The sequence below is a fragment of the Myiozetetes cayanensis genome, unplaced genomic scaffold (genome assembly GCF_022539395.1).
Source record: "Myiozetetes cayanensis isolate MyiCay16 unplaced genomic scaffold, myiCay2020 scf32, whole genome shotgun sequence".
NCBI lineage: Eukaryota > Metazoa > Chordata > Aves > Passeriformes > Tyrannidae > Myiozetetes > Myiozetetes cayanensis.
In genome coordinates, this window is record NW_026087544.1 from 280221 (window position 1) to 305079 (window position 24859).

At 55.8% G+C, this 24859-nt stretch overlaps 1 protein-coding gene across 1 annotated transcript in view; it reads right to left on the reverse strand.

Moving 5' to 3' along the window:
* Positions 1–657: 657 nt before the first annotated feature.
* The window catches only part of SCUBE3 (signal peptide, CUB domain and EGF like domain containing 3), a 28563-nt gene continuing 4361 nt past the window's right edge, over positions 658–24859 (reverse strand). Inside the window, exons 2-23 of the mRNA XM_050326750.1 lie at positions 21079–21201; positions 20092–20217; positions 17214–17348; positions 16295–16420; positions 15247–15363; positions 9050–9166; positions 7411–7533; positions 6161–6277; positions 4983–5101; positions 4916–4940; positions 4652–4747; positions 4233–4325; positions 4035–4151; positions 3791–3952; positions 3316–3519; positions 3071–3232; positions 2625–2792; positions 2375–2536; positions 1890–2087; positions 1294–1446; positions 1026–1105; positions 658–854 (exon numbers count right to left, since the gene is read on the reverse strand). Coding sequence (XP_050182707.1) covers positions 705–854; positions 1026–1105; positions 1294–1446; positions 1890–2087; positions 2375–2536; positions 2625–2792; positions 3071–3232; positions 3316–3519; positions 3791–3952; positions 4035–4151; positions 4233–4325; positions 4652–4747; positions 4916–4940; positions 4983–5101; positions 6161–6277; positions 7411–7533; positions 9050–9166; positions 15247–15363; positions 16295–16420; positions 17214–17348; positions 20092–20217; positions 21079–21201 — 2873 coding nt within the window. The 3' untranslated portion in view covers positions 658–704. The remainder of the gene's footprint in view (positions 855–1025; positions 1106–1293; positions 1447–1889; positions 2088–2374; positions 2537–2624; positions 2793–3070; positions 3233–3315; positions 3520–3790; positions 3953–4034; positions 4152–4232; positions 4326–4651; positions 4748–4915; positions 4941–4982; positions 5102–6160; positions 6278–7410; positions 7534–9049; positions 9167–15246; positions 15364–16294; positions 16421–17213; positions 17349–20091; positions 20218–21078; positions 21202–24859) is intronic.

Below are 24859 nucleotides of genomic sequence, written 5' to 3' on the forward strand. Positions count from 1 at the left end.
AGTCCTTCTCCTTTGCTCCCTGTTTTCTCCCGTGCAGCCAGACATTGTTCTCTGGGAACGTGGCTTGGCTGCACTTCCCTCCCAGTGCCAGCCCGGCTCTCCAGTGGGATGGCCACGGAGCCACCACGCTGCCACGCTGGTGGGCTTTGCCATCTCTCCTTTACATTTCCTTTTTAATCAAGTTGGCTTTGTCAGTTGTCTTTCCCCCAACCTCTGCAAAGCAGCACCGATGCCCGTGGCCCAGCGCTGTGGTGGGCATGGTGTCACCTCCTGCACTCCTCTGCCAAGGGCTCTCTGTGGGGCTGCAGCTGGCACCAGCCCCAAGGGCTGGAAGGACAATGACCCCCTCAGTGTCCTGGGCTGCCAGTGGCACCAGGGAATGTGGACAGGCCTGGCAAAAAGGAAACCAAAGGCAGGACAGAGGACAGTGAAAGGATCAGTACTTCAGTTTCCTACAACGAAGAAGCTGCTTTTAAAAAGGGGAGTGGCTTCGTCCCCAGCTGGATGAGGCCAGAGCATCCCCAAGGCTGGGAGCACTGCTCTGCAGGGAGCGGTGGGGAAATCATGGGGAGATGTCTTGCGGGACGAGCGGTGGTGATCCTGCCAGAGCTGGGTGGAGGAAGGAAAAATCGGAAAGGAGAAGGAAGGGAGAAGAGGGTTTCCTTGGCTGTGGGGCGGCCCAGGACAGCAGGGGCACGGAGGGGCTATTTGTAAGGCCGAAGGAAGCTTGAGACTTTGGAGCGAAGGAGTTTGATGAAGGAGCGGGGCAGCATCTCCTTGTGCTTCTCAGTGTACTTGAAGTAGTTCTGGGGGTGTGCCAGCACGTCGAAGAAAGCTTTGATGAGCTTCTTGTCCTGCAGGGAAGCCGAGCCAGAGGGAGGTTCACCACCCTGCCTTGTGCTCCCCTGCAGCGGCTCCAAACTGAACCCCTGAGTGCAGGGAGAGCATGAGGCACCCCTGAAGGGAAGGATGTTCCTGCATCCCCTGCAGCCCTGGGTAGCATGGACATGGGGGCACACACTCACCTTGAGGATCTCCTGGTGGTTTTCAGAGGCGTAGAGTCTTCCATCCCGCACAATGTCCTCCACCAGCTGCTCATAGTCCTCTGCAACACCCAGCCGAAAAACACAGTCAGGGCATGAGCTGCCACTTGTGTCCAAGCATCTGGTCCCCATCCCTGAGTCAACTCCCCCCAAAACACACAGGAGGTGTCAATTGGGGGTGACCTGGGTCCCAAGCTGGGCAGGGCGGCATCAGCCTGCCAAAGTAGTGTCTTCTGTGCCCTGTGCTCACCGTCATAGGTGACATAAGGGATCTGGAAGCCCCGGGCGCTGTTAGCTTCACTGGTTTTGAAGTTGATCCACAGTTTCCGGGAGCGGGCGGTGAAGGCGATGGGCCTCTCATAGGTCTGGCACGTCTCATAGGTGGTGATAGAGGATGGGGAGGCTGCAGGGAATGGCAAGGGACACAGGATACCAGTTGCCCATCAGTGGACCTACCCCCAGCTGGGCTAAAAGGTTCAGGGTGAAGGGCAGCACCAGGGATGGGGATTGTCTGTGTTGGGCAAGGCTGAGCCCCTCTAACCCTCATGTTACATACTAGGGATGTTGTTATTCCTTCCTTGCTCTGGAAATCTCCAAATGGGGCTTTTTACCCACAAAAAGTAATGCTGAGACCCAGGTGTGCAGCCCAGCCCATCAACATCCCCCTGATCCAGCAAGACACCAGGCCAGTAAGGTGATGCTGATCTCTCCACTCAGTTCCCAAAATTCCCCTCCTGCTGGCCAGGGATGTGGCTTTCTCCCTTTGCACAAGGCAGCTGTGCCAAACCCTGAACTTTTCCTCCCTCAGCTCCTCCCATGAGCACCACGGCCTGCTCGGTTACCTACAGTTTTTCCGCATGACCAAGACGTCGCCACACTCGTCCTCAGAGGGGAGGAAGATCTCTGGCACCACGATGAGGATCTTGCGCTTGGGTGGCGGGTTGATGTTCCAGGTGCACTCGACATTGGCAGGGTAATTCCCTGGGTAGTTTGGCGACTCGATGTAGCCTGTGTACTCACCCAGCTCCCCTCCACACTGCCGGTCTGCAAGGCATGGGGGAGAGTCGGTTCCACTGGGAAACAGTACCACGGGCACTGGGGGTGGAGTGTTCCCCTAGGGGTGGTTTACTGGGCGAAGGGGTGTATTCCATTAGCACTGCTCCATGCATCCCCCCATGCCTGCCTGCATGCATAAAGCACTGAAGTGACCCCAAAGTCTATAACTCTATCTTACAGAATTTTTAAATACAGATAAAATATAGATAGGAAGGACCCCATACCTAACACCCTGCTCGCCCCACCCTGCCCCCATTGCACCCCAGCTCGCCTACTTTTGCACTGGGACACAGAGGTGGAGCCATCGAAGTCAGTGGTGGTGTTGCCAGGACAGGCAATGCAGTAATTCTGCCGGAAATCAGGCTGGTAGGTGCCCACAGCGCAGCGGATGCAGCGGTGGACACTTGTGTTGTAGTAGTGCCCAGGGGAGCACTGGACTGTGGGGTCAGAGAGCAAAGGGGGCTGTTTCAGCTGCCAGCACAACCCCTCTGGGTGCCCCCTCCCTAGGGACCAGCTCTGACCTACCTTTGGTGTCGCAGTCCTGGAAGGAGAGGGCTCCCTCGTGGCGGGTGGTCAGCCCCCCACCACAAGGGAAGCAGAGCGCCCGTCCTACTTCGGGCTGGTAGGACCCACGGGGACACAGCTGGCAGGGTTTGAAGCCATCAACAGAGTGCTGGCCAGGGGGACACTGACCTGTGGGCACAGGCATCGCTCAGTCCTGGCACCCCATATGCCCAGAGCTCTCCTACCCCATGTCCAAATCCTCTCCCCCAACAGCCTTGGCAGGACTAATATATCCAGAGCAAATGCTGCCTTTCCTAAGGTCCCCTCAAAATGATTAACACCCAAAGTAGCAACTTCTCTGGGCTCTGGCAATGCTTAGGGCTTTCCCCTCTTCTGGCTGATGGTTGAGCTTGCAGCCTTGGACGTTCCCCAAGTGTGCCTCCAGTCCCACTCCATGCTCCCCTTACCTGTGCAGCTGGTGATGTTGGTGGCTCCTACGGGTCCGAATGTGTCGCCGCGGGGACACAGGTCACAGGAAAGCTGCCCCTCCTTCTCCTGGTAGGTGCCGGGGGGACAGGGCACACACTGCTCCGTCTGCCCATTGTAATAGGTTCCCTGCGAGCAGCTGACTGAGAGCCGGGGAGGGACATCGGTGATGCTGTGGGGGTTGTCACCGCTGGGGGCCCCCAGACACCACCTTCCTGCTCCTTACCACACTTGCCAGCCAGGCGCTGCTGGCCTGGCCCGCAGCTCTCCTGCCGCTCCGGGGCCACGCTCAGCTTCCGCGCCACCTCGTACTCCATCCCTGCGAAGCGGAGCAGGAACCGCTCCTGGTTGATGGATTTCTTCAGGGCTTTGATGGCTGACTTCAGTTTTTTCTCCACTCTCTGTCGCAGGCAGTGCAGGTTGCAGCTGGCTGGGGAAGCAGAAGGAAATAGGGGTGCAGGGGGAAACAAGGATGCAGTAAGAAGGAGGGATGGAGAGGGAAACCCAAAAGGATTAAAAGCATCCCCCCCACGCTCAGTTGGAAACACTGCCCAGTACTTCCCAGTCCAGTGAAGGATGATGACTAGTTTGTCTCTCCTTGCTGCACAGGGATGGTATTGTGTCCCTGGTCCCACTACTGTCTCTGTGGTCCCACCACCGCTGCCTGCACCTGAGACAGACCAGGCCAGTGCTGTACCCACCTGTGATCTCCTCTGGCTTGATCTCCGCCTCGAACTCCAATGTGATGCGTGTCACCTCTTTGCTGGGTGAGTTGCGAGCCCGGCGGCCCTTCCCCTTCTTGGTTGAGTCACACTTGAGGTTGACAAAGGTAACCTGGCAGTCAGAACAAGGTGCCGAACCACCTGCACGTGGGGAAACAGGTCAGAACCCCATCCCTGCTGGGGGAACGGGCACCCCCACTGGCCCCCTGCCATCACAACTCACCTTGTGCCCCAGCCTTCCCAGCCTCATCCTGCTTGCCCTTGGCCCGTGGGTGCAGGTGACATTTGGCATCCTTGATCTTGAAGGAGGCCTTCTGCTTGACTGGTGCAGTGACAGTCTCTAAAAGAAAAGGCAGGTGCTCAGCAACCTGGCACAGCCCAGCCTGGCTGGTGACCATGGGCACCTCAGGAGCCCCCTTACCGAGGCACTGCTGGCTGCTGTTTGTGGGTCTGTGCTGGCTACCCTGCCGCAGGATGGGGGTCCCACAGCTCACCGTGTAGCTGCTGTCGGACTCTGTGGAGGAGGAAGGGGAGTTGGTGGATGCCAGAGCAACTGTCCGGTTCCCGTGGTGCTCTGCCAGGGTGATGCAGGGAGGCACGGCTGTGCTGTGGGGGGACGATGCCTAGCACCCTGCCATGGGGATCCTGCACCAGGGACCCATCCCATGGGTCTACACCCAGTGATGAGTCCTCCTGAGCAACAACTTCCCTCCCTCACCCAGACACTGCTTGGGTTCTCTGTACCCCAGCTGTGCAGCCATTCTCCCTCCCCTGACTTTAGGCCATGCAGGGAAATGGGGACCCCTCTGCCCAAGCTGGCCATGGCACTAGCACTGGTACCTGGCAGAAATCGTGCCTTGGAGGTGCAGGAGAGGGCACAGCTATCCTTCTTGCCTGTCTTGTTGCAGGTGAGGGTGGCCCGCGGTGGCACCGAACCTGGCAGGCATTTCACCAGCTCCATGGGACACGCGCCGGCTGGTGATGACAATCAGGGACACCTGTGGCTGGCACAGCCCAGGGACCCACGAGAGACCCCTGCGCCCTCCCAGCTCATGGGGGGATTCAGTGGGGAGGAGAGGGCTCCAGAGCATGGCATAGGGATGCCAGCCTGGCATCTCAAATCCTCCAACTCCTCCACCAGCTGCGGTGGCTCCTGGCCTGACATACCGACACAGTCCTTCTTGTTCCAGTGCAGCTTGCAGCCAGTGGGACAGGTACACTGATAGCTGCCAGGTGTGTTGATGCAGCCGAATTTGCAGCCACCCCGGTTGATGCTGCATTCGTCGATGTCTGGGGAAGGAAGGGAGAGGCAGGGGGTGAGGGTCAGTGAGACCCCTGGCTCTGACACTGGGACAGGGGATCTGCACCACAGGGCACTTCCAGCCATGCCAGCTTCATGGGAATGAGGGACACCCCGACTCCTGGTGTCCCCAAGGGCTGAATGGTGATGGGTGCAGCCCATGCAGGCTGAGTTCAGCTCTGGCCCCTGGTGGGCTGAGGAGCTGCAGGGGAGACAGCAGATAGTGCTGACATGGAAACACCTGGGAGCCTAATTCAAATGCAGCTGCTCAGTAGCCCTGGCCTCTCTTCTCAACAGGGACCCTCTGCCCCGGCTTGAGACAGGGTGTTTATGATTCAGGTCTGGCATGAAGCATGGCAGGGATGGAGCTGCCCCCCACAGCCCTCCCAGCTCATCTCCCCCTCTCTGGGTGCACTGGTGGAAGCCATCAAATCCTCTGCTGCAGGGTCACCCTGAAAGGATCTGGGAGCTGTGCTGGCTCATGCTAGCTGCATATTTTGGGACTATGAGAAGGGTGCTTGCCCTCACCAGCTGGAGGCATCGGAGCACCCGGCCTCCTGCTGCCGTCATCCTGGGCTGCAGGCACCACTGCCACGACACGCTTCGGCAACCCCTCCAAAGCATGTTTCATCTGCCTCCCCGCTTCCCGGGCGCTGCACGCCCCCGCCCTTGGGAGCTATCTGCCTTGTGAAATTTAAATCAAATCCTTTTGATGTTTCCCTTCCCACCCTGTCCCAGCTCCCTGCCAAAAACGCCGGGGATTTCTCCCTCTCTCCTGCTGCAGACAAGTCGCAAATTGTTCCTGTCGCTCTGTTTGAAGTTGCAGACACCAGCTTGTCTGGCTGTGAGCCCCCTCCCTGCTTGGCCTCAGCCCAGGGTATGCGTGGAACCGACCCTTTTTATGGGCCCTTGGGGTGAACACTATCCCCAGGGGTGCCACAGCAGCCCTACCGTGGGGCTGCCCCACCCCCGGGGGTCCCATGTGCCTCCTTGGGACCCGAACCCTGTGGGGCCCCAGGCTGCTGCTGCCAGCCCCCAGCTGGCCCTACCTCCACAGTGTGTGAGCCCATACAGCGTGTAGCCCTTGTGACAGAGGCACTGGAAGCTGCCGGGAGTGTTGATGCAGAGGTGGTCACAGGTCCGGTCAAAGGAGCACTCGTCGATGTCTGGAGGAAAGCAAGGGGAGGAGGTAAGGGCTGGTGCAGTGGACAGGTCATTCATGACACAAAGGCTGTCCCCTTCCTGCTCCAACTGCTCCAACAAGCTGGAGCTGCACTGTGATGCTATGAGACCCTGCACTGGGATGCTCCAAGGATCCAGAACCAGACTGCTCTGGGGATAGAGCACCAGTATGCTACAGGACCCTGTGCTCCCACCCTGACTGCCTCCAAGCTCCCTCCTCATCCAGTACACCAGCATCCCCTTGCTGCAAGCTGCTGCAGCCCCTCTGCACCTCAAATGGACCAAACGGGGCCAGCACCATGTCCTTGGCACGGGAGGGCTGTGAAAGCCCCTAGCTGGCTGCTGCCTGGCCAGTGCTCAGCCCCGTGCCAGGGCGGGATGAGGAATGCTGCACAGGCAGGTCCTGCCACAGGGATGGTGCCAGGGATATCTGCTTGGCCCTGTGGGGTGAGCCCAACCTGGCAGGTTGGAGCGTCATTTCATTGGCTTCATTAAGTTAATTGCTGCGCTCATGTCAAACTCCCAGAGCACAGAACCTGGAGGTGGATGAAAGCAGTGGCAGCCCCAGAGCATGCCAGCCTCCTCCTTCCCCAGTCGTGTGCTTTCAGGAGGCAACACTCAGGCTCATGCACACCTGCCATGCTGACCTTGGCTGTGGGCTTAGGGGCAGAGCTCCACATTCCTACCAGGACAGCCCAGTGACCTGCTGGGCCATTTAAACCTGCTGTGTTTATGTGGAACGTGCAGAAGGATGTCGAGACAGAGAGAAAAAGGTGAAAGAAACAGCATGGAGCAGCCAGCTCCCTCCGGAATGAACAGGAGGCATCTTCCCCCCAGCTCCTGCCCTCTAAATAGCAGGAAGCCTGGCATGTGTCTAATTGCCGGCTTTAACTCTGCTGCGAGAAGAGCCCACAAGTCCCCAGCTCTGAGATCAAAGGGCTAAGCCCCAGACCAGAACCCAAATCCGGCACTAATCCGCCAAAGGATGTACGCGGTCCAGAGGAATGAGTAACTGGAGCAGCACTCCTCCAGCAGCAGCTGTGGGAGGGCTGCGAGACACGGGAGAGAGGTGCCATCCCTGGACAGGGCAGGGTGCTAGGGGCCCCCTGTCCCTTACCTTGGCAGTTCCTCTCATTGATGAGCAGCTTGTAGCCCTTCTTGCAGCTGCACTCAAAGCTGCCCACGGTGTTCCTGCAGATGTGGTCACAGCCGCCGTTGTTGAGCCGGCACTCGTCAATGTCTGGTAGGGACAAGGGACACCCGTCACACCCTGTCTGGGATGCTTGCCCAGGAGAGATGGGTGCTCCCCTCCGGAGCTGGCAAGCAGAGGAAACCCCTTGGGCTCTGATGGTCACCAGGGTAAATATGGGTGCTGGTTTTCTCTGAGTGCATCTGGGGAGCCAATGTGTGACACTGGCAGGACTCTGGGCTCAGCTCTTCTTGAAAGTGGTGCAAAACAACTAATTTCTACAGGTCTCAGCATTCCCTGGAGCAGAGCTGGGTCTCTGAAAGAGCCTTGCAGCTGAGGGAGAACACCAGACCAGAATTTGCAGAGTCATGAGTTTGGGCTGGGGGCTGCTTTGGGGGACCAGGAGCAACAGGAAGAGAGAGAAAATCCAGAAGGGAAAACCTCTCTTTCAAAAAGAGCCACTTGACAAAATAACTACTTTTCAGCCCTGGCCTCTCTGCTTGCCATCACCTTCCTGCCATGAAAGCCAAAGCTAAAAAGGACAACACACAATAATTGCAAAGAGCCCCAACAACCTGGAATGAGGCTGTTGTTTCAGTTGTTTTTCTAATTTTTCCACTAATCACAAAATTTACTGCTAGGAAATGACTTGTAAAATGGAAGGAGACCAGGAAGAGGAAGTGGCCTGCCCTGTCCCTCCATCCTCCAGCACTAGGGTAACAGCTCTGCCTCAATGAGGTTGAGGCTTTCTTTTTTATGACTGCGAGGGAGTGAGCTGTAAACCCACCCGCAGCCATAGTAAAACCCCAGACACAGGGGCCGTGGCTCTGGGTTATTGCATGTTCCTGGAAACTGCAGAATTGGAGAGGGGGGGCTGCTCTGATAAAATACCCAGGGCAGGGGGTTCTGGAAGCAGTCAGCAGGTAGATAGGCAGTCAGCAGCAAGACAAGCTTTCCTTTCAGCTGGGGTCAAGTTCCCGGAGCTGCCAAAAGACACAACACAGGCACTGGGCACCCCCAAGGGGGACAAGTCTGTTGTGCTGGAATAATCAGCCTTGACTGCCCTGCCTTGTGGGGGAGGTGGTTGGGGATGTCAGTGGGATGTGCTGCATCTCAGAATATTCTCCCCCAAGTGGGACAACGGTGCTCGGACCTGGCTGGGCAGTGACCCCAGAGGAACTCATGCAGCTCAAACTGTCAGAGCAGGTGTTGATTCCCTGCACACCCAGACCTACCCCGGGGCAGCTGAACCACTGGGGTGGAGTGAGATGGGACAGGGCACTCCAGCCCCACAAGGGATATGCCATCGCCTCCCATTTGACCTGGCCTCCTTTTCCTCCTCTCTATAGCCTTTCCAGAGGAGCAGGGCTATGCATGGTGCCTGCAGTAAGATGTCCAAGTGCCCGCACAGGGGGGTGATTCCTGTCCCCACCCCATGGATGCAAACACCAAACCAGTGAACACTGTGGGCAGTGTAGGGCTGAGCTAAAACAGAGCCTTTTTTAAGGGGGTCTGAGGCACCCAGGGGTGAGCAATGAGCACCCCAGCCCTGTTCACACCCACCTACCTTTGCAGGTCTTCCTGTCGGGTTGGAGCATGAAGCCCATGGGGCAGCTGCAGTGGACGCCCGTGGCCGCATCGTGACACTTGCTGTCACAGCCCCCGTTGTTCACAGCACACGTCTCTGCATGGGGAGGGGAGAGAAAGGCTGAGATTAAGGACTGGTGTTCGAAAGGCTGGGGGGGTCACAGCACCCAGATATCTCCCATGCCACAGCCTAGAAGGAGCAGCAGATACAAACCTCCCTGCAGAGCCCTGGGCTTCTCACTCAGTAACAAGATCACAGAGCCCCAAATTAATGAACACACTGTCATGGGGGCTGCGTGTCCCCCACAAACAGGGTCTCACGGAGGCTGGCTTCGGCAGCTCCAATGAGGAGGAATTGAATTTCCAGGGGAAAAAGTCACAGCATTTGTGCAAACGCAGCCAGAGCCAGGTCTCGACAGGGGTGCCCAGGCTGCAGCTCCCCAGGGATGCAGGTGTGCAGCCCCAGTCCCCCAGTGAGGTGGTGGGGGGTCCCAGCCCCCTCGGCGCCACCAAGCTACTGAGCCACAAAGCTACAGGTGACCCCATGCTGCTGGTCCCTGACTGTCACTCACTGCTTGGGCACGGCGGCTGGTCCAGTGTTGCAGGCTAATTTGGGAGACACTTTGTATAATTAGAACGTACTCTCAGAGGCAGGCAGCATCAGTGGAAAAAAAATCCAACTGAAAAAAAAGCTAATTATTTCAGTATTATCAAAGTCAGCTGTTGCTGGTAGGACTAGAAGGGACACTAATTTAAATGAAACATTTTCAGCTTGACAGCTTCCCTGTGAGATCAATCCTCAATTTCGACCCTAACCACTAGAACAATGGTTTGAAGTGCATTAAGTTGTTCACAAAGGATAATAAAATATTCCTTTCAGAAGGCTGGTTGCTTGGATAAATGAGGCATTTGGGCTTCAAGGAACCCAAGACGAAAATGCCTTGAAGAAATTCCTTGGAAAGAGCAAATCCCAGGTTCTCCTGCTCTTTGCAAGCACTGCATGGGGTGCGAATGACAGAACCATCCAACCATTCGCCGCAGGGCTCGGGAGCTGGGATCGTTCTGTGCTCGTCTTGCCACTGCTATTTTTATGATGTCCCATAATAAGAGAACAAAAGAGACCATTTTATGAAATTAATCGCCAGCACAATTACAAAACCTAACGGCAAGGGAGGGATTTCTGCGGATATTATTCCTTCAGCCAGGTCTTCGCGCTGCACGCAGCCCGGCCGCGCCAGGGCTGTCCTCTCCCTGCGGCGCTGGGGTGAGGAGCACAGGGCGGGTGACACCGCACCCAAGGGAAGGGAAACTTTCTGGAAGCCCGGTGAATTATTAAACGCCAGCCTTTGTTTCAGCAGCTGATGCAGAAGCAGCCTGGGGAGGATTGATTTAACAGGGTCACTGCCGAGATGAGACGATGGGCTCTGTTCAGGCGCTGCTTTCAGCAGCACTGGGGAAGCAGCTGCACCAGGGAGGACGGGGCTCTCCAGAGGGTGCAGTGCCCTGGGCATACTTCATGGTGCTCACAGCCTCCTCCAGCACTGTGGCACCCATGTGCCCTCGTGGCCCCTTTGCACCTTTGGACTTTTTGGCCCAGATATAAAGCCAGTCTTGCCCACCATCCCAGGGCCGCTGCCTGGGGTGGGCACTGTGTGGGAGCTGAGCCAGCATGGCTGGAGCACCACTGCAAATCCCTCTGAGGAAGGGGGATCTTATCTGGGCTTGCAGAAAGCTTGGAAGGGGTTGCTGGGGTACCTGTGAGGCAGCAGAGGTTGGCAGTGTGGGGCCAGATGCTGGAGTGGGCCCTGGGGAGTGGCAATTGTTCGGCAGAGCTGGCAGCCCGGGGGCTGCTCCCAGCCTGGCGTGAGCCAGCAACTCACCAGCCACACAGGGCTTCAGCGAGGCCTCCACTGCATGGGCAAGGAGAGAACAAAGCAGCTTCACACTCCATCTCATCTGTGGTCTCACTTCCCAGCTGCTGTGCCATGGTGCTCCTTGCCCTGCTCAGCACCCTCCCTCTGCTGCCCGTCACTGCAGAGCCCTGACTGCACACAGTACAGCCTCACCTCCACCTTCTGGGATGTGATCCCAGGAGCCTGAGGGGATAATTCCATGGTAATTGGAGGGATTACAGATGGGCTGGCTGAAGTGCAGTGACTGAGTGGATCTGGAGTCCCTTCCTTCTCCCGTCCCTGCGGGAAAGGCTCTTCAGAGACCCCGAAAGCTGGAGTCAGTGCTCCCTGCGCTGGTGAGATGCACTCCTACAGCTCATTCTGGATGTGCCAGGAGTTTGCTTGTGCCCAGCACGTCCAGGAACAAGATTATCCACCACAGACAAGTCGCTGCACCTTCTGCCTCAGTTTTCTTGGTTGCAGAGCAGAGACGTCACCTTACCTTTTTGAAGGACTTGGAGACCCCACAGGGATGCAAAGAAACCCCTGGAGAGGTGCCCAGCCATGTAAAGGGCCATTGCAGCTCTGCCACTGCTGCAGCTCCAGGCTGGGAGCCTCTGGGCATGGAGAGCAGCCTTGTGAGACCTAGCCCTGGGATGCCCAGAATGTCCCAGAGGGGACTATCTGCGAGTGGATGGGCTCTGGGAAGGGGTAATTTTGGGTGTGCACAGCATAGAGACGGGCACGAGCACCCCCCACCCCACTGCATGTCTGCTGGCAGCCCACTGTGAGCTCCTCCTGGTTGGTGGGGGGTAACCATCACAGCCACTGCAAAGTGGATTGTCACCCCCTGGGCCAGGCTGGATTGACCAAAGCAGTGCAAGAGCCCCCATCTCATGCAAGCACAGCCAGGGGAGGGTTTTCTGCTCTGTCCCCCAGCCCAGCCCGCTGGCAGCCTGGGCCAGGCTGGCCCTGCAGGGTTTGGAAGCAGCAGCGGGGCATGGTTAGTGAGACATGCAGTTAGCATGGCAGCTCAGCCCCCCGAGCCCTGTTATGATCTCAAGAAGAGAGACCATCTACAGTTAGACCCCTTTGTAGAGATAGAGAGAACAAAAATATTTACCATTAGAAAACGTCTCAAGGATAACGTGTTGCTGGAAGTGTCTCTCCCCTGTTTAACATTATAAAAAAGTGATTTAGAAACAGTGTCCAGCAAGGAACTCGCTTGGTGTCACATGTCAATGGGTTTGATTCTGCTGCCTTCCCAGCCTGGTGGAAACTGTCCTTTTAGGCTTTTTCTCCCGCACCTCCCAAAAGAGCCAAACCCTGAGGTTTGGGTCCAGTGTTATTGACTCCTCTATCACCCTGTCCCAAGCATCCCATGCCCCTCAGCCTCTCCAAACCTGCTCCAGTTTCACACACTGTGTTGGACTGGCTGGAGCCCCATGCAAGAGGGAGAAGCGTATTATGAGGAGCGTTAGTGCAGCCTGTTAGTCTGGGGAACCGGGTCCTCGCCCTTGTTGGAGCAAATCCAGCACGTGCCAGGGCAGGTGACAATTCCCAAGAGAAGCTGTGTGGACACTGTGCAGCCATAGGCCTCGGGAGGGGAACTGTGTCCTACCAGAGGCACTTGCACCCCTTGGATTTAGCAACCAAGCCAGCAGTGAGCCCAAACTCTGGGCTGCTCAGCCTCACTCGTGTGTGGGTGCACCCAGCAGTGACCTGGCAGTGGGACTGGCACAGACTCTGCTCCCAGCACTGCTCCCGACACTGCCGGATCCACAAAGCTGGGGCACATCAGCCGTACCACCGCAAACCGCCTGGGTGTGGGTCAGGAAATCAGCCATAAAACTTGACTTGGGTTTAGTTTCCCTCTCCATCTAATAATATTTTCTTCCCACTCCACCAGTGCTCGCCACGAGTAGAGGTCCAGCAATGGCCCTGCTGCACCCCAGATATCAGCAGGGGGGAGCTGCAATGATGCCCTGGCTGGTAAATCTTCCAGCAAAGCCAAAGTGTGCATCAGCTATGACAGCTGTTTGCATCTCCCCATGGGCACTGCACCCTCAGCATACACTTTTTTTTTTTTTTTAAAGACTGCTTTTGGAGCATAAATATAAATATATAAGGCCATTTGCCTCCCCTCCCACCTCCCCCTCCCCCTTGTGCCTGCAGACATGTTGGGAGCCATTAGCTCTGGCCCCTTTGCTCAGAGGCATGTTATTCATTATCTGCATTTTTAAAAGCAGCAATAAAAAGCGGAAAAATGAAAAACACCGGCCGTGGTCTAATGAAACTGTCACTCAGAGGGGCTGATCGTGCTTCCTGCCGCGTGGTGTGATCTGAAGGGAACCTGGACCAGGGGCCTGTCCCGGCAGCCCATCAAACGCACCGAGTACAATTTCAAAGCCCATGGCCTGGGGAACGACTTTGCGCTTCCCCTCACTGGAAAATTTATTCCCCTTGAAATGATGAAATATTTTTGAGGAAATGGGGAAGGGGTGGTGATGGGGGCACTGTGAATGGGGGAGGGCTGTTTGCTGAGCCCCAGCCATAAAACAAGAAAAGGTGGTTATAAATATCCAAACAGGTACCTTGGCTGGAAATCCCCTGCCTGGGCATCCCTGTGGGGCTGCTGCTGGCTCCCAGCAGCCAAGGCACAATCCCGCAGTGTTCCCACAGTGGGGATGGGGGCCAGGAATCCCCCAGGGAATGTGGGAACTGGGCAGGTCCCTTCCTGTAAGAGGGGACTGCAGACCCCAAAGGGATGAGACAGGCATGGTGGTGGGCTTTGGGCTGATGCTGCTCCTAAAATCCTCCTGTGCAGTATTTGATTTGCCCTGGGAAGGTGGGCAAGGGGAGAGTTCACAGGGATGTGCTGCCTCTGGTGGGAGATGTCTCCCCAGCAGATACGGTGCAGGTGTGGAGACAAAGAGGGAGATTCTGACCAAGGCCATGAGGATGAGTGATTTTGGAAAAATCCCAAATCCCACCCTCACACCTATTCTACCCAGGACATGAGTGCAGAGACCCCCCCAGTAAATAGGTTCTCAAGCATCCCCCAAATTAAAGGATGCTTTGGAGAGCTGCTGCCCTCAGCCATGCCCAGCAGGTCAGGAGCATCCTTGGTCCCAAACCTGCCCAAGTCCTTGCACCAACACAGACACCACGCACAGGGCCCTCCATCCAGGAGGGACACACCAGCCGATGCACCCTGGGGTCCCAAAGTCCCTGTTGGAGGAGCTCTGCCCGTCTGGGCACAGCAACAACCTCCTGGGGACAGGACGCAAACACGAGGATGGTGGGGACCAGGGGCTGAGAGCCCCTGCCAGCAGCCAGGAAGGACTGGGATCCATCCTGGGACTGGGCTGGGGGACAGCGGTGACATTAAGGCAGCAGTGAGCTGATGGGAAGGAGGGCTTTGCAGGGGGCTCAGCCCCAAACACCCCCCAAGCTGGAAAGGAGCAGCCAGGGTTCAGGGGCTCCACTGCCATTTGCCTGAGGATGGAGTCATCAGTGGAAAGGGCAGAGGGTTTTCTGTTCAGGCACAGAAGGGACACGGGGAGCCAAAACCTCTCTTGCTTTCTTTTTCATTTTGCAATAAGAACTCAAATGTCTCAAGCAATTTGTGGACTTAATCACTCCCCAAATATAACATTATTTAAATCAAAGCAGCTGTTCAACAGCACAAGCATATGAAACCAGTAAAACTTCTATCTCTGTTTGATGTTCTACAATTTGAAAACACACACAGGAAAAGGACAATTCTGGGGTGGTTGAGTTGTCAGGTTGTTGGGGGTTTGGTTGGTTTTTTTTGGGTTTTTTTTGCAAGACAATTGTTCCTGGGCCAAGGTCACACGGTGCCAAGTTGGAACAGATTGCTGTGGCCAAACCTGTCCCTTCAATGTCTCTCCTCCAAAGCTGCTGGTGACAGCAACAGTTAATAATTTCTGGCATGGGAATATCCTCACTGCTCTCCCTCCAGCAGCATGGATGCAGGAGGGAGACCTCTGCCTACACCCCAGCACAGCGACCTGTCCCCAGATGTCCCTTCAAGCATCCCTGTGGTCACTTCTGCTCCTATGGTTGAGCAGCAACATATCCCTGCACCTGCAGGTGCCACAGCACCCCTCATACACACCCCGAGCTTCCCCAGTCTCAGCAAAAAGAAACATCGCATTCCCAAAGCTTGGGATAAACCCTTCACCAGGCCAAGGACAAACCATCCAGGGAGGAGGACGAGCCATCCTGCACCCTGCCCCACGTGGCCAGTGCTCTGACCTACCTATGCACGTCACCCCGTCGGAGTGGAGCAGGAACTTGACGTGGCAGCCACACTTGGGTCCCTGGTCCGTGTCGTCGCAGGTGTGTTGGCAACCCCCGTTCCCATAGTTACAGGTCACTGTGGAAGCAAAGCACCGGCCATCAGCACGACCCCAGCTCCTACTTCCCTGCCTGGCATCCCCATGCAGTGCATAAAGTGGCCTTGGAAACACCTCATCCATACCTTTGGAGATTTCTCTCCCTCCCAAATAATTCCTAAAGCCTTTCACTTTCCCTGTGGGATCTTGGCAGATGCAAACTGTTGTGTGGTTTCTCATGTCTTCCTTTTGCATATCTGCTAAATGCCACTCAGTGGAGACTGTGCAAAAGGGGACCGGTGGGCTGGTTGCCCCTGACCCTGAATCTGGTCTTACAGTGCAAGGGTGAGACTTTCCTGATCTCTGGAATGACTCAGGATCTTCTGGGAATCCCTTCCAGCCCTCCCCAGGGGGCAAGGTGTGCTGTTCATTTAGATTAGAGAGAAAATAAGCTCCTAGGATTAAAACTCCATTTCATCAGCGATTTTACATGTTCGCTGCAGACAGCAAATGAGAAACAAAATAAAAATAATTGCATAAACACACATATACCTATTTAATAATCCTGGCAGTGCCAGCGGAATGCTGGCAGGAGATCAGACGAGCCTGGAGCACCATGACCCCCAGGAAGAGGATTCCTGCACTCCTCACGTGCCAATTGCATTCTCCCTGTTCACCTCCCCTTCAGAAAGTGAAACACTGGGACAGGGAATGCTGTGCCTCTGGGACCCCTTTAACTGCTGTTTCAGCCTGGTCATGTAAGGACAGAACATCTCATGGCAGAGAGGAGTGCCAGGAGTACCATCCGTAAGGGGACAGAGGCAGAGTTGGGCATGCTGGGCTTCAGGTTTGATGAATCAATTGCTACCAGGGAGTCAGGGCTTTGCTGCAGGGACAGGAGGTGTTTGTATTATGAGGACAGGGTTAGTGGTCCCCAGGAGGCTGTATCTGCAGCCCCGGAGTGCTCCTTACATTTGCAGTCACGCTGGTTCTTGGTGAGCTCAAAGCCAGGGCGGCACTCACAGGCGATGCCCCCTTTGGGGGTCTCCCGGCAGATGTGGGCGCAGCCGTGGTTCTTGTTCATGCAGTTCATTCCTTCTAAAAGAGAAAAGGGAGCAAAGAAATGCTCCAAAAGCTGCTGGCACTGGTCAGCAGTGACAGAAGCATGTCTGAGGTGGGTTTGGATGGGACAGGACGATGGGAGCCATGAGGGGAAAACCTTGTCAGGGAGGACCTTGGGGGAACAATTTAACCCTGGGCAGCCTCAACGGGCAGCTCCTCCAGACACAGAGCTGCTCGAGAAGGTAGACAAAACCACCTAGGAACCTTCAACTTTTGATTTCCTCTCACCTTGGGTGAGACCTTGCTCCCACACCTCAAGGTGGCTTTAAATCCCATTGACTCAAAACACAGCACCTGCATCCCTTTTCCAGTGGGGTCACCTACTGCAGCACCAGGAGGAAGAAGAAGCCAGGTTATCCCTCTCAGACACAGAGGGATGGGGACACGGGAAATGCCGCTGCAGCTGCTGAGCCATCTGGGGCTGGGCATGATTCCCAGGGAGCCACTGACCAACACAGCTGGGAAGGGGGGAAGGGGGAAGGAGGAAAGCAAAAACCTTCAGCTTGTTTTGCCAAGCAGTGGAGATAAAAATCAGCAGAGATGCAAAAATCTCTCATTTCCTTCTATTTTGGCTAAGCAATTTAGAGCTGATACCAAGACAAAGGGCTTGGTGCTGTACAAGACCTGGCAGGAGAAGATGAGTCTTGCAGGGTGGTATGAGGACCTCCGGGTTCCACTTATTAATAAACTGCTCTGGGCACAGGATTAATGTCCTCCATAAATGCAGGGATGGAGCGTGCCCTGGGGCACAGAGTCGCTGTGCACTGACCTTCAGGGCGCTGGATGCAGGTGTGCTGGTTGTCACTGAGGAAGAAGCCCTCCCGGCAGAAGCACTCGTAGCTGCCCATCATGTTGACACAGGTCTGCTGGCACCCGCCATTGCCCTCCGAGCACTCGTCCAGGTCTGCAGAGGGAGGGTGGCAGGGGGTGAGCAAAGCTCCGTGGCACACCGAGGCAATGGGGACAAGGTGGGACAGATCTGCTGGGTAGTAAACTACTTTTGGTTCACCTCTGTGATCATCCAGCTAGAAGAAAGGGGGATGCTTGAGGGCTGTAGGGGACAAAGGCAAAGCACAGCAAGGAGTGGGTGCAGGAAGCAGTTTCCCTGACTGATGGGCATGAAGGATCCGGCCTTGTTTTACAGAAGGGAATACAGAGAAAGGTTTTTTCCTTGTCCCAGGACCCCCAGATAACCATGGATGGGACATCCCAGATAACCATGGATGTTTATCTGGGATGCTGGCTGCCCCCACTCCCAGCCCCTCAGAGCCTGTCGCCAGCTGGGGATGCCTGCACTTCATTAGGGAGAGCTGGGAAACCTTAGCCCAGAGCAGGGATAATTACTTGTAAGGAGACTCGCATCCCCAGCTGCTTGGCTGCCCTAACACCTGTTTTGGTTTAAAAAACCAAGGCTGCAAGGGGCTGGAGATGTGGCCCCGTGGCAGCAGCAATGCCCTCAGCCTGGGCTACTCCTGCTCCAGCCTTGCAAATCCCACATTTAATGAAGAGCAACAGCCTGTTGCTCTCCCCAGAGGGTTTTTGGGGACAGTGGTCTGAGCTGAACTCACCAGTGCCCTGAGGTGCCAGAGCAACCAGATGCCGGGCTCAGGCAGAGACAAACCTCTGCCGTGGCCACCCCTTGCCCCCTCTGCGAGGGGCCCCGTGCCAAAGAAAACCTCCTGTGAACTCGAGCATTGCAGAGCCGTGGCTGAGGGGAAAGCTGAGCCCACCGGAAACGCCGGAATAGCGGCTCAGTGACGACACACATCGGGGGGCTTCCAGCCCCAGCCCCGGCCCCCTCCCCAGGTAGCACAGCGTGCACCAAAACCTCTTGCTCTTGGGTAAAGAGATGGATGGACAGACGGATGCCTGAGGGGTATGGGTGCCTTACACTGTGCCCCAGCCTCAGGCAAGCCCTGGGGGAATGCTCAGAAATAGAAGCAGAGCTGCAGCTACGGCTGGAACTTCCAGGGAGCAGAACCCAGGAGCACCCCACAAAACCACTGCCTTGGAAAGGAGGTGTTGCAGCCAGGCACAAAGGGACATCCTCTGCAATGGCAGGAGGCTCGCAGCTTCCTCCAGGCTTGTCCCAGCCAAACTATGTCCTGCAGATGCCAATAACTCTCCTCAAATCCCCCCGCTTAGAACAAGGGCTTAACGTCTCACAACTTCTCCTTCTAGCTACGCTCAAAAATGAGGAGGCAGCCGTTCAAACCCAATGGCTGAAATGAGACTCCACTGCTCTAATACCTGTTTTATTAAATGCAATGGAGATGGGCAGAAGCCAGCAGGGCCCATGTCAGGACAGCAGCTCGAATTCCTGGGCTGGTTCAAAAGGTCGCCCAGGGTGGGAAATGGAGGGGCTGGTGGGATCCTGTGGGCATGCACCCTGACCCCTCTACAGCTCAGCCCCTGCCCATGGCACCAGCAAAGCCTGGACATGATGCTGTGCTTTGCTCTGCTTCTCTTTCTTTTGGCTAAGAGAGGATGCAGGCAGGTTGGGCAAAGCACATCAGGATCAGGAATGAGATGCTAGGATGAGCTGAGTAAAGGCTCAAGGTGGGAGCCAGGCTGCCCCCACCCCCAATCCCTGCTTCCCCGGCTGCTCCCCAGCCATCTCCATCCCCTCCCACCCAACTCTGTAAACACATGACGTCTGTGGCTCGTCGAGTCCGGCTTTCCTTTCTTCTCCTCGGGCTCATCCTCCCCCGGGAGAGGAAGGCAAGGCCGCCCACCCGCGCCTCCTCCCAGCTGTGTAAATCTCCCTCCTCCCTGAGGAGGCTGCAAAGATCCCGGTGATGGTGGTTAATGCAAAAAGTATGTGTCCATAATCCCTTCCCCCCCCTTCTCTTCCAAGTGATGAGCTCATTAATGACCCCTGTGCAGACACTAATTAGAAAATAGTAAGAGCTCCAGGCGGAGGGAAGGTGGGCGGTCCCGTGCCCCAGCGATCCCGCCGTGGATGCTGCGGGAGGAAGCGGGTGATGGGCGCGGGCAGCCCAAGGGACCTCAGGGCTCTGACAGGAGCTTTGGCTTTGCCACGGCCGGATGGAGTTTGGGATGGTGGGAAGTGGCAGGGAGGATGCACAGCCGCTCCGTAGGCAGATGCTGGGTTTGTCTTGGCCCGGGTATTATTTACCCAGTCCCTTTGCTGGTTCCCATCTCCACCATATTTGCTATTAACTCATCTGTTTTGGCAGGTGCAGGCCTGACCTCAAGCAAGAGCAGAGCGAGTGGCAGGGCCTGGGTGAGCCCTGCTGGCTGGTCCTGCCTTCAGCAGCGGAGTAGAACTGCCAGCCCGGCCTCTCACCACAGCAGGATGAGGCTGTGGCTCACACCCAGTATCCCTAAACCCAACCCTCCCAGTCTATGGATAGACCCATGGAGCAAGCTTTTCTCCAAGCATGGAGCATCCTCCCTTGGCATCATCCCTGTGTAATGGGGAGCAATCCTGTCCCCAGCGAGCCATTGCAGTACAGGACACATCTGCAGCTAGCTCACTGCCCTGGGAGTGCCACCACGGTTCCCCAGCTCTGCAACAGCCCTAGGGGTGTCAGGGCTCGGGAGGTGCCTGGTAGAGAAAGCCAGCAGGCTGGTCCCAAGGTGCCAAAGCTGCTGAGGGGCTGGGACAAGCTGACACCCTTCACCTAAGCAGTTGTGGCCATCGTGCGCCAGGCGGAAGCCGTCGTAGCAGGTGCAGCGGTAGTTGCCGGGGATGTTCACGCACTCATGGACGCAGCCCGCGTTGTCTTCCCGCTCGCATTCATCGACATCTGTGGAGAAGGAGGGCAGGAGAGATGCAGGGCCACGCCAGGGGCTGGTGGCTAATCCGATGCATGGGTACTGCTCCCCACCTCCAATGTCTTTGCAACCCAGCTGATATTGTGCCCTGGAGTCTTCTGCTCTCTCTGCCTATTCCAGCAGGTCCCCAGCTCCGTTATCACTTGCAAGAACCCCTCCAGACCATGCAAAAACATCCTCTTCTCCCCAGTCTAAACCCTGGGCCCCCAGCTAACACACTGTCTTTATAGCCTTGGCGCAGTGCAGCGCACTGGGAACCCCGTGGGATTTCCCAAGGTGGAGGCAGCACAGCCCACCTCCATGGTGAAGCTCAGCAGTTCCTGGAGTGCTTTAATCCCTCTGCTATTTGTACTTGGCCCATCCTGACCCTGGACCTGCTTCTAGCAAAGCTGGGAGTTTTTCCCCCTGCGCCATTCCTGCTTTGCTGCTGCTGTTCCTCCAAGGAGCCCATATTCTTTCCATTTGCCACTGAACTGCATTTAATATAGATCTATACCTATATCTATACCAATATCTACATTTATATATATATCTACATCTACACCTGTATCTATATCTACCATCTATATCTGTATTTCTATATCTTATTTTGAAGTTTGTCATGTTTTAACTGCTATCACAGTTCTGCAGCTTCAAAGTCCTGCCAGAAAAGAAGCCTAGTTTTGCTTAAAATGAGCCCCAGGTGACCCTCCTGGGACTGGGAAGCCCCAGACATGCAAACACAATGGCTGTCACCACCATCAGCAAGGACAGTCGGTGCTTCCGACCTGCCAGGGCTGTCACTACTCAGCAGAGCTCTGGCTCTCACTGCGGCAGCAATGGCATGTCCCTACCTTTGCAGTGCTTCCCGTCGCCGGTGTAGCCGGACTTGCAGATGCATTTGTAGGACTTGGGAGTGTTCTGGCAGATGGCATCAATGTGGCAGTTGTCGGTGCCCTCCACGCACTCATCGACATCTGCAAGAGGACAGGCGGGAGGAGCGCCAGGGGAGAGCCAGGGACCGCCAGGGACCTCTACCCCCTGGGAGCCAGGAGCAAAAAGAGGAGGGAGAACTGGGGAAAACATCAAAGCTTCCTTGGGGACACAGACAAAATCTGCATCTCCTCCATCCCCCTTTGCCCCTCAACCCCCTTCTCTGGGATGCAGCGCCGTGGTACCCGAGACACCACAGCCAGAGCTCCACATGCTGGCAGTGGCCTCAAGCAGCGATGTCCAAGGGTTTTCTCTGGCAGGAGGCCGCAGGAGGGGAGGTTTCGGGAAATGGAAAAGCCTCAAGTGCATGGGGTGGAGGTTTATGAGAAAGAAGCTGCTCAGATGAGGCAGCAAGGGAGACATGGTGCCCTCACTGCCAGTGCCTGGAGGGGGTCAGGCTGCTGGGGGGCAAGAGGGGACTAAGCATCACCCTCAGCCCATCAGGTATGGGCAGAGCTCCCAGAGCAGCCCAGGCTCCCTGCTCCAACTGCACTGGCATACGGCGAGCACTAGTGCTGCTGCTGGGGGTTTGCCTCCAGCTCCTCTCACAGGGATGGGGAGTATCTCATCAGGGAAGGGGGACCTGAGAGTACCCCATCAGGAGGAGTGTGAGGCTGCAAAGATCTCAGTTGCTTTAAAAACCTGCTTTTCAACAGCCCCAAGAGGAGCTCCAGGAGCTCCCCAAAATCACAGAATATCCCTGCAAGCGGCGGGCAGGCTCACAGCCCCGCAGGACAGGGGCCACGGCCACGGGAACGCCGGCCAGAGCCCTCTCCCGGCCACCCCGGCGGTTCTTTGCCGGGAGACGTGAGTCACCCGACCGGGAGTAGGAGAGCTTTGTCTCTGCACCAGGGAGGCAGCACGTGCCTGCGCATTGTATAAATATTTACAGCCCGCATTCATATTTGTTATTTGACATTAGCCATGGCCCGCGGCCACCACAGCCTCCCTTGGGCCATTAATCACCGGCTGGAGGCTGACCCACCACGGTGGGGATGACGGAGGGATCGCGCGGGGACCGGCACCAGAATCCTGGCTGGCACCATCCCTTCTGTCAGCCATGGCACTGGCCACGGTGCCACCGTGCTGTGGCCACCCCAGCACCCCACAGCATTCCCGGGGAGCTGCTCGCAGCCCTCCCTGCGCCAGGGCTGCCCTGGGCTCTTGTCCCTGCGGGGAGTTGAGCGTGGCTGTCCAGCACTGGCAGTGACTTCACCTCCAGCTCACACATCCTCACTGGAGCCCAGTGATAGGAGCCTGGGAGGATGGTGGAAGGTTGTGGTGCTGGAGCAGGGAGACGTGAGGGGACATCAAGTGCTGGCCATGATGTGTGCAGGGACTCAACAGCAACAAAGCCAATGCTGACCCAGAGATCTACTGAACCTGCCGATCCTGGTCCCGCATGGTTAGGAACCTCCCTTCAGGTCCTCCCCCAAAGTTATAAATCACATTTGATGTTACCAGCCATGATCCCAAGGGGAGAGTTGCTGGATCCAGCACCCCCGGCACCCACCCTGGCATACGGGTGGGAACCAACACCCAAAGAGTGCAGACCAACCATCAATCCCATCTCCTTCTCCTAGAAACACCCAAAACATGAAGTATCCAGCAGACATCACATCATTTAAAACTTTCCCAGCCTCTTGCCAGGAATCTCACTTTTCTGGGGGTTTTATTTCCTTTTTCTTTTTCCTCCTGCACCCCCAAACTCAAGACCATGAACACACTGCTGGGCCTTTCCCACTTGCACATGTATAGTATCTTTTTTTTCTATCTTTTCCCCCCCATTCTGTAACTTCAAAACTTCTCTAATTTTGGAAAGATTACACAGCAGCAAAAGTACAAAAGAAAACATTATCAATTTTCCACTCTGTCATTTTTCCAAAGTTGGAGACATTCTGAAAGGTTACAGGATTATATTAAAAAAAGGGAAAAAAAAGTGTGTGTGTGGGAAGAGTGAATAAATACCCTCCTCGGCACCCCAGGAGCCATCCTGTGATTGGCAAAGATCCCAATTTTAGAATGCTGAAGTTCTGGCTCCTAAGTATCCTTCAGAAACGATGAAGTGAATTAAAATAAAACCCTCTGAAAAACTAATTTTTTAGCATTTTTGTCAATGCAAGCAACATTTTCCCATGAAAGGGAAGGTTTGCTGTCAGGACAGCCTGTTTTTCCTGCAGGAGAATTGTCTGCATCCCAAAAGCTGCCCATGGCCTCATTGCAGGTGCTCTGAGCTGCTGCTGCTATATGAAGGGTTTCATATTCAAACCAAGTGAAGATTTTCTTTTTAACAAAAAATCCTTCTTGATGTTCCTGTCCCTATTTGCTTCCACAGAGTCCTCACTTGGGGCATGCCCTGCTTGTCCCCCTACGCCAGGGTGCCTGCTTCAGTCCAGGTCCCAAATCCAGGTAGGATTTTTTGAGGGTTTGCCAGGCCCCCAGCAGACCTGCATCCCTACAGCCCCTCTATTCCTCCTCTGCACAAATAATTAAAACCTCTGTTTTTCACCCCAAGCTGCTTGAAATGAGCTGCCTGAAATGAGCCCAAACTGGGCAGCACAGACGGATGCATCGTGCCTTAAATTCCCAGCACCGGGGAATTTTGCACCTGGCAGGGAATTTGGTTTAGGTGAAGATGCTGAGTCTTTCTAGGGACTGCAGGTCTCACCTGCGCTGGCACCACCTCCCCGTCCCACTGTGCTGGGGTAATTAGGGCTCCTCAGAGGACAAGAGCATCCCTGGCACGGCCATCGCCAGGGGCTGCAGTGAAGGGTAGGAGGTTGTGGTGCTCGCCCTGCGCCTTGGGCCATGTTTTTTATTCCATTGTGGGTGGGATTTTCCAGCCCTGGCTGTTGGGCCCCGTTCCGCTCCAGCTGCAGCTTTATTCTCCATTTCAAAGGCAGCGGAGGCAGACGGTTTCAATGCCACTGCCATTTCGAGTGTGCCAAAAGCAGGGGGACCGCCACGTCCCTGGGACCGGCGCGCACCCACCAGGCACCCAGAGGGCTCTGGCTGAGGCCAGCGAGGGAGACACTGGCAGAGCCCACGGGCACACGGGTCCCATGTCTGCACCCTATGGCATCACACTGCCAACGATACCCTGATACAGCAAGTAGGGGGATAAAGAAACAGCTCATATATTTTTAGAGACTGCATTGAGTCTCTTTCCTCGGTTCCTTATTTTGTTTTAAAAAAACTAATAAAAGATGGTTTTATCTATAAGCTGAAAGTCCCAATAAATTTGAGGAGGGGGGCAAAATGGGGCAGCAAAACCTGAAAACCACTGAACAAACAAACCCACTGTCCTTTTTCCCTCTTCTGCAAGTGCTTCAGCTTTTTCTTCAAATTAATTTTATTCTTTGTTTTTATATAGGCATATATATTAACAGCCTGTCTGTATGGGGATGTGTGTGTAGCTGTTGGCAGACATGCAGAGTTTCCACTCGGCCTTAATGCCAAATTAAAGCTTTATAACTTCAGTAGCTCTTTTTACCAGGGTATTAATAACCACCTCAGACACTGTGGTGCAGTTTATTAATCATTTGTTCATCCGGGGAGCTCGTGAGGGCGGCTCGTGCCGTGCCACAGCAGGACGGGTGCAGGGCACAGCCACAGGCAGCTGCAGCCCCCTGGGAGGGAATG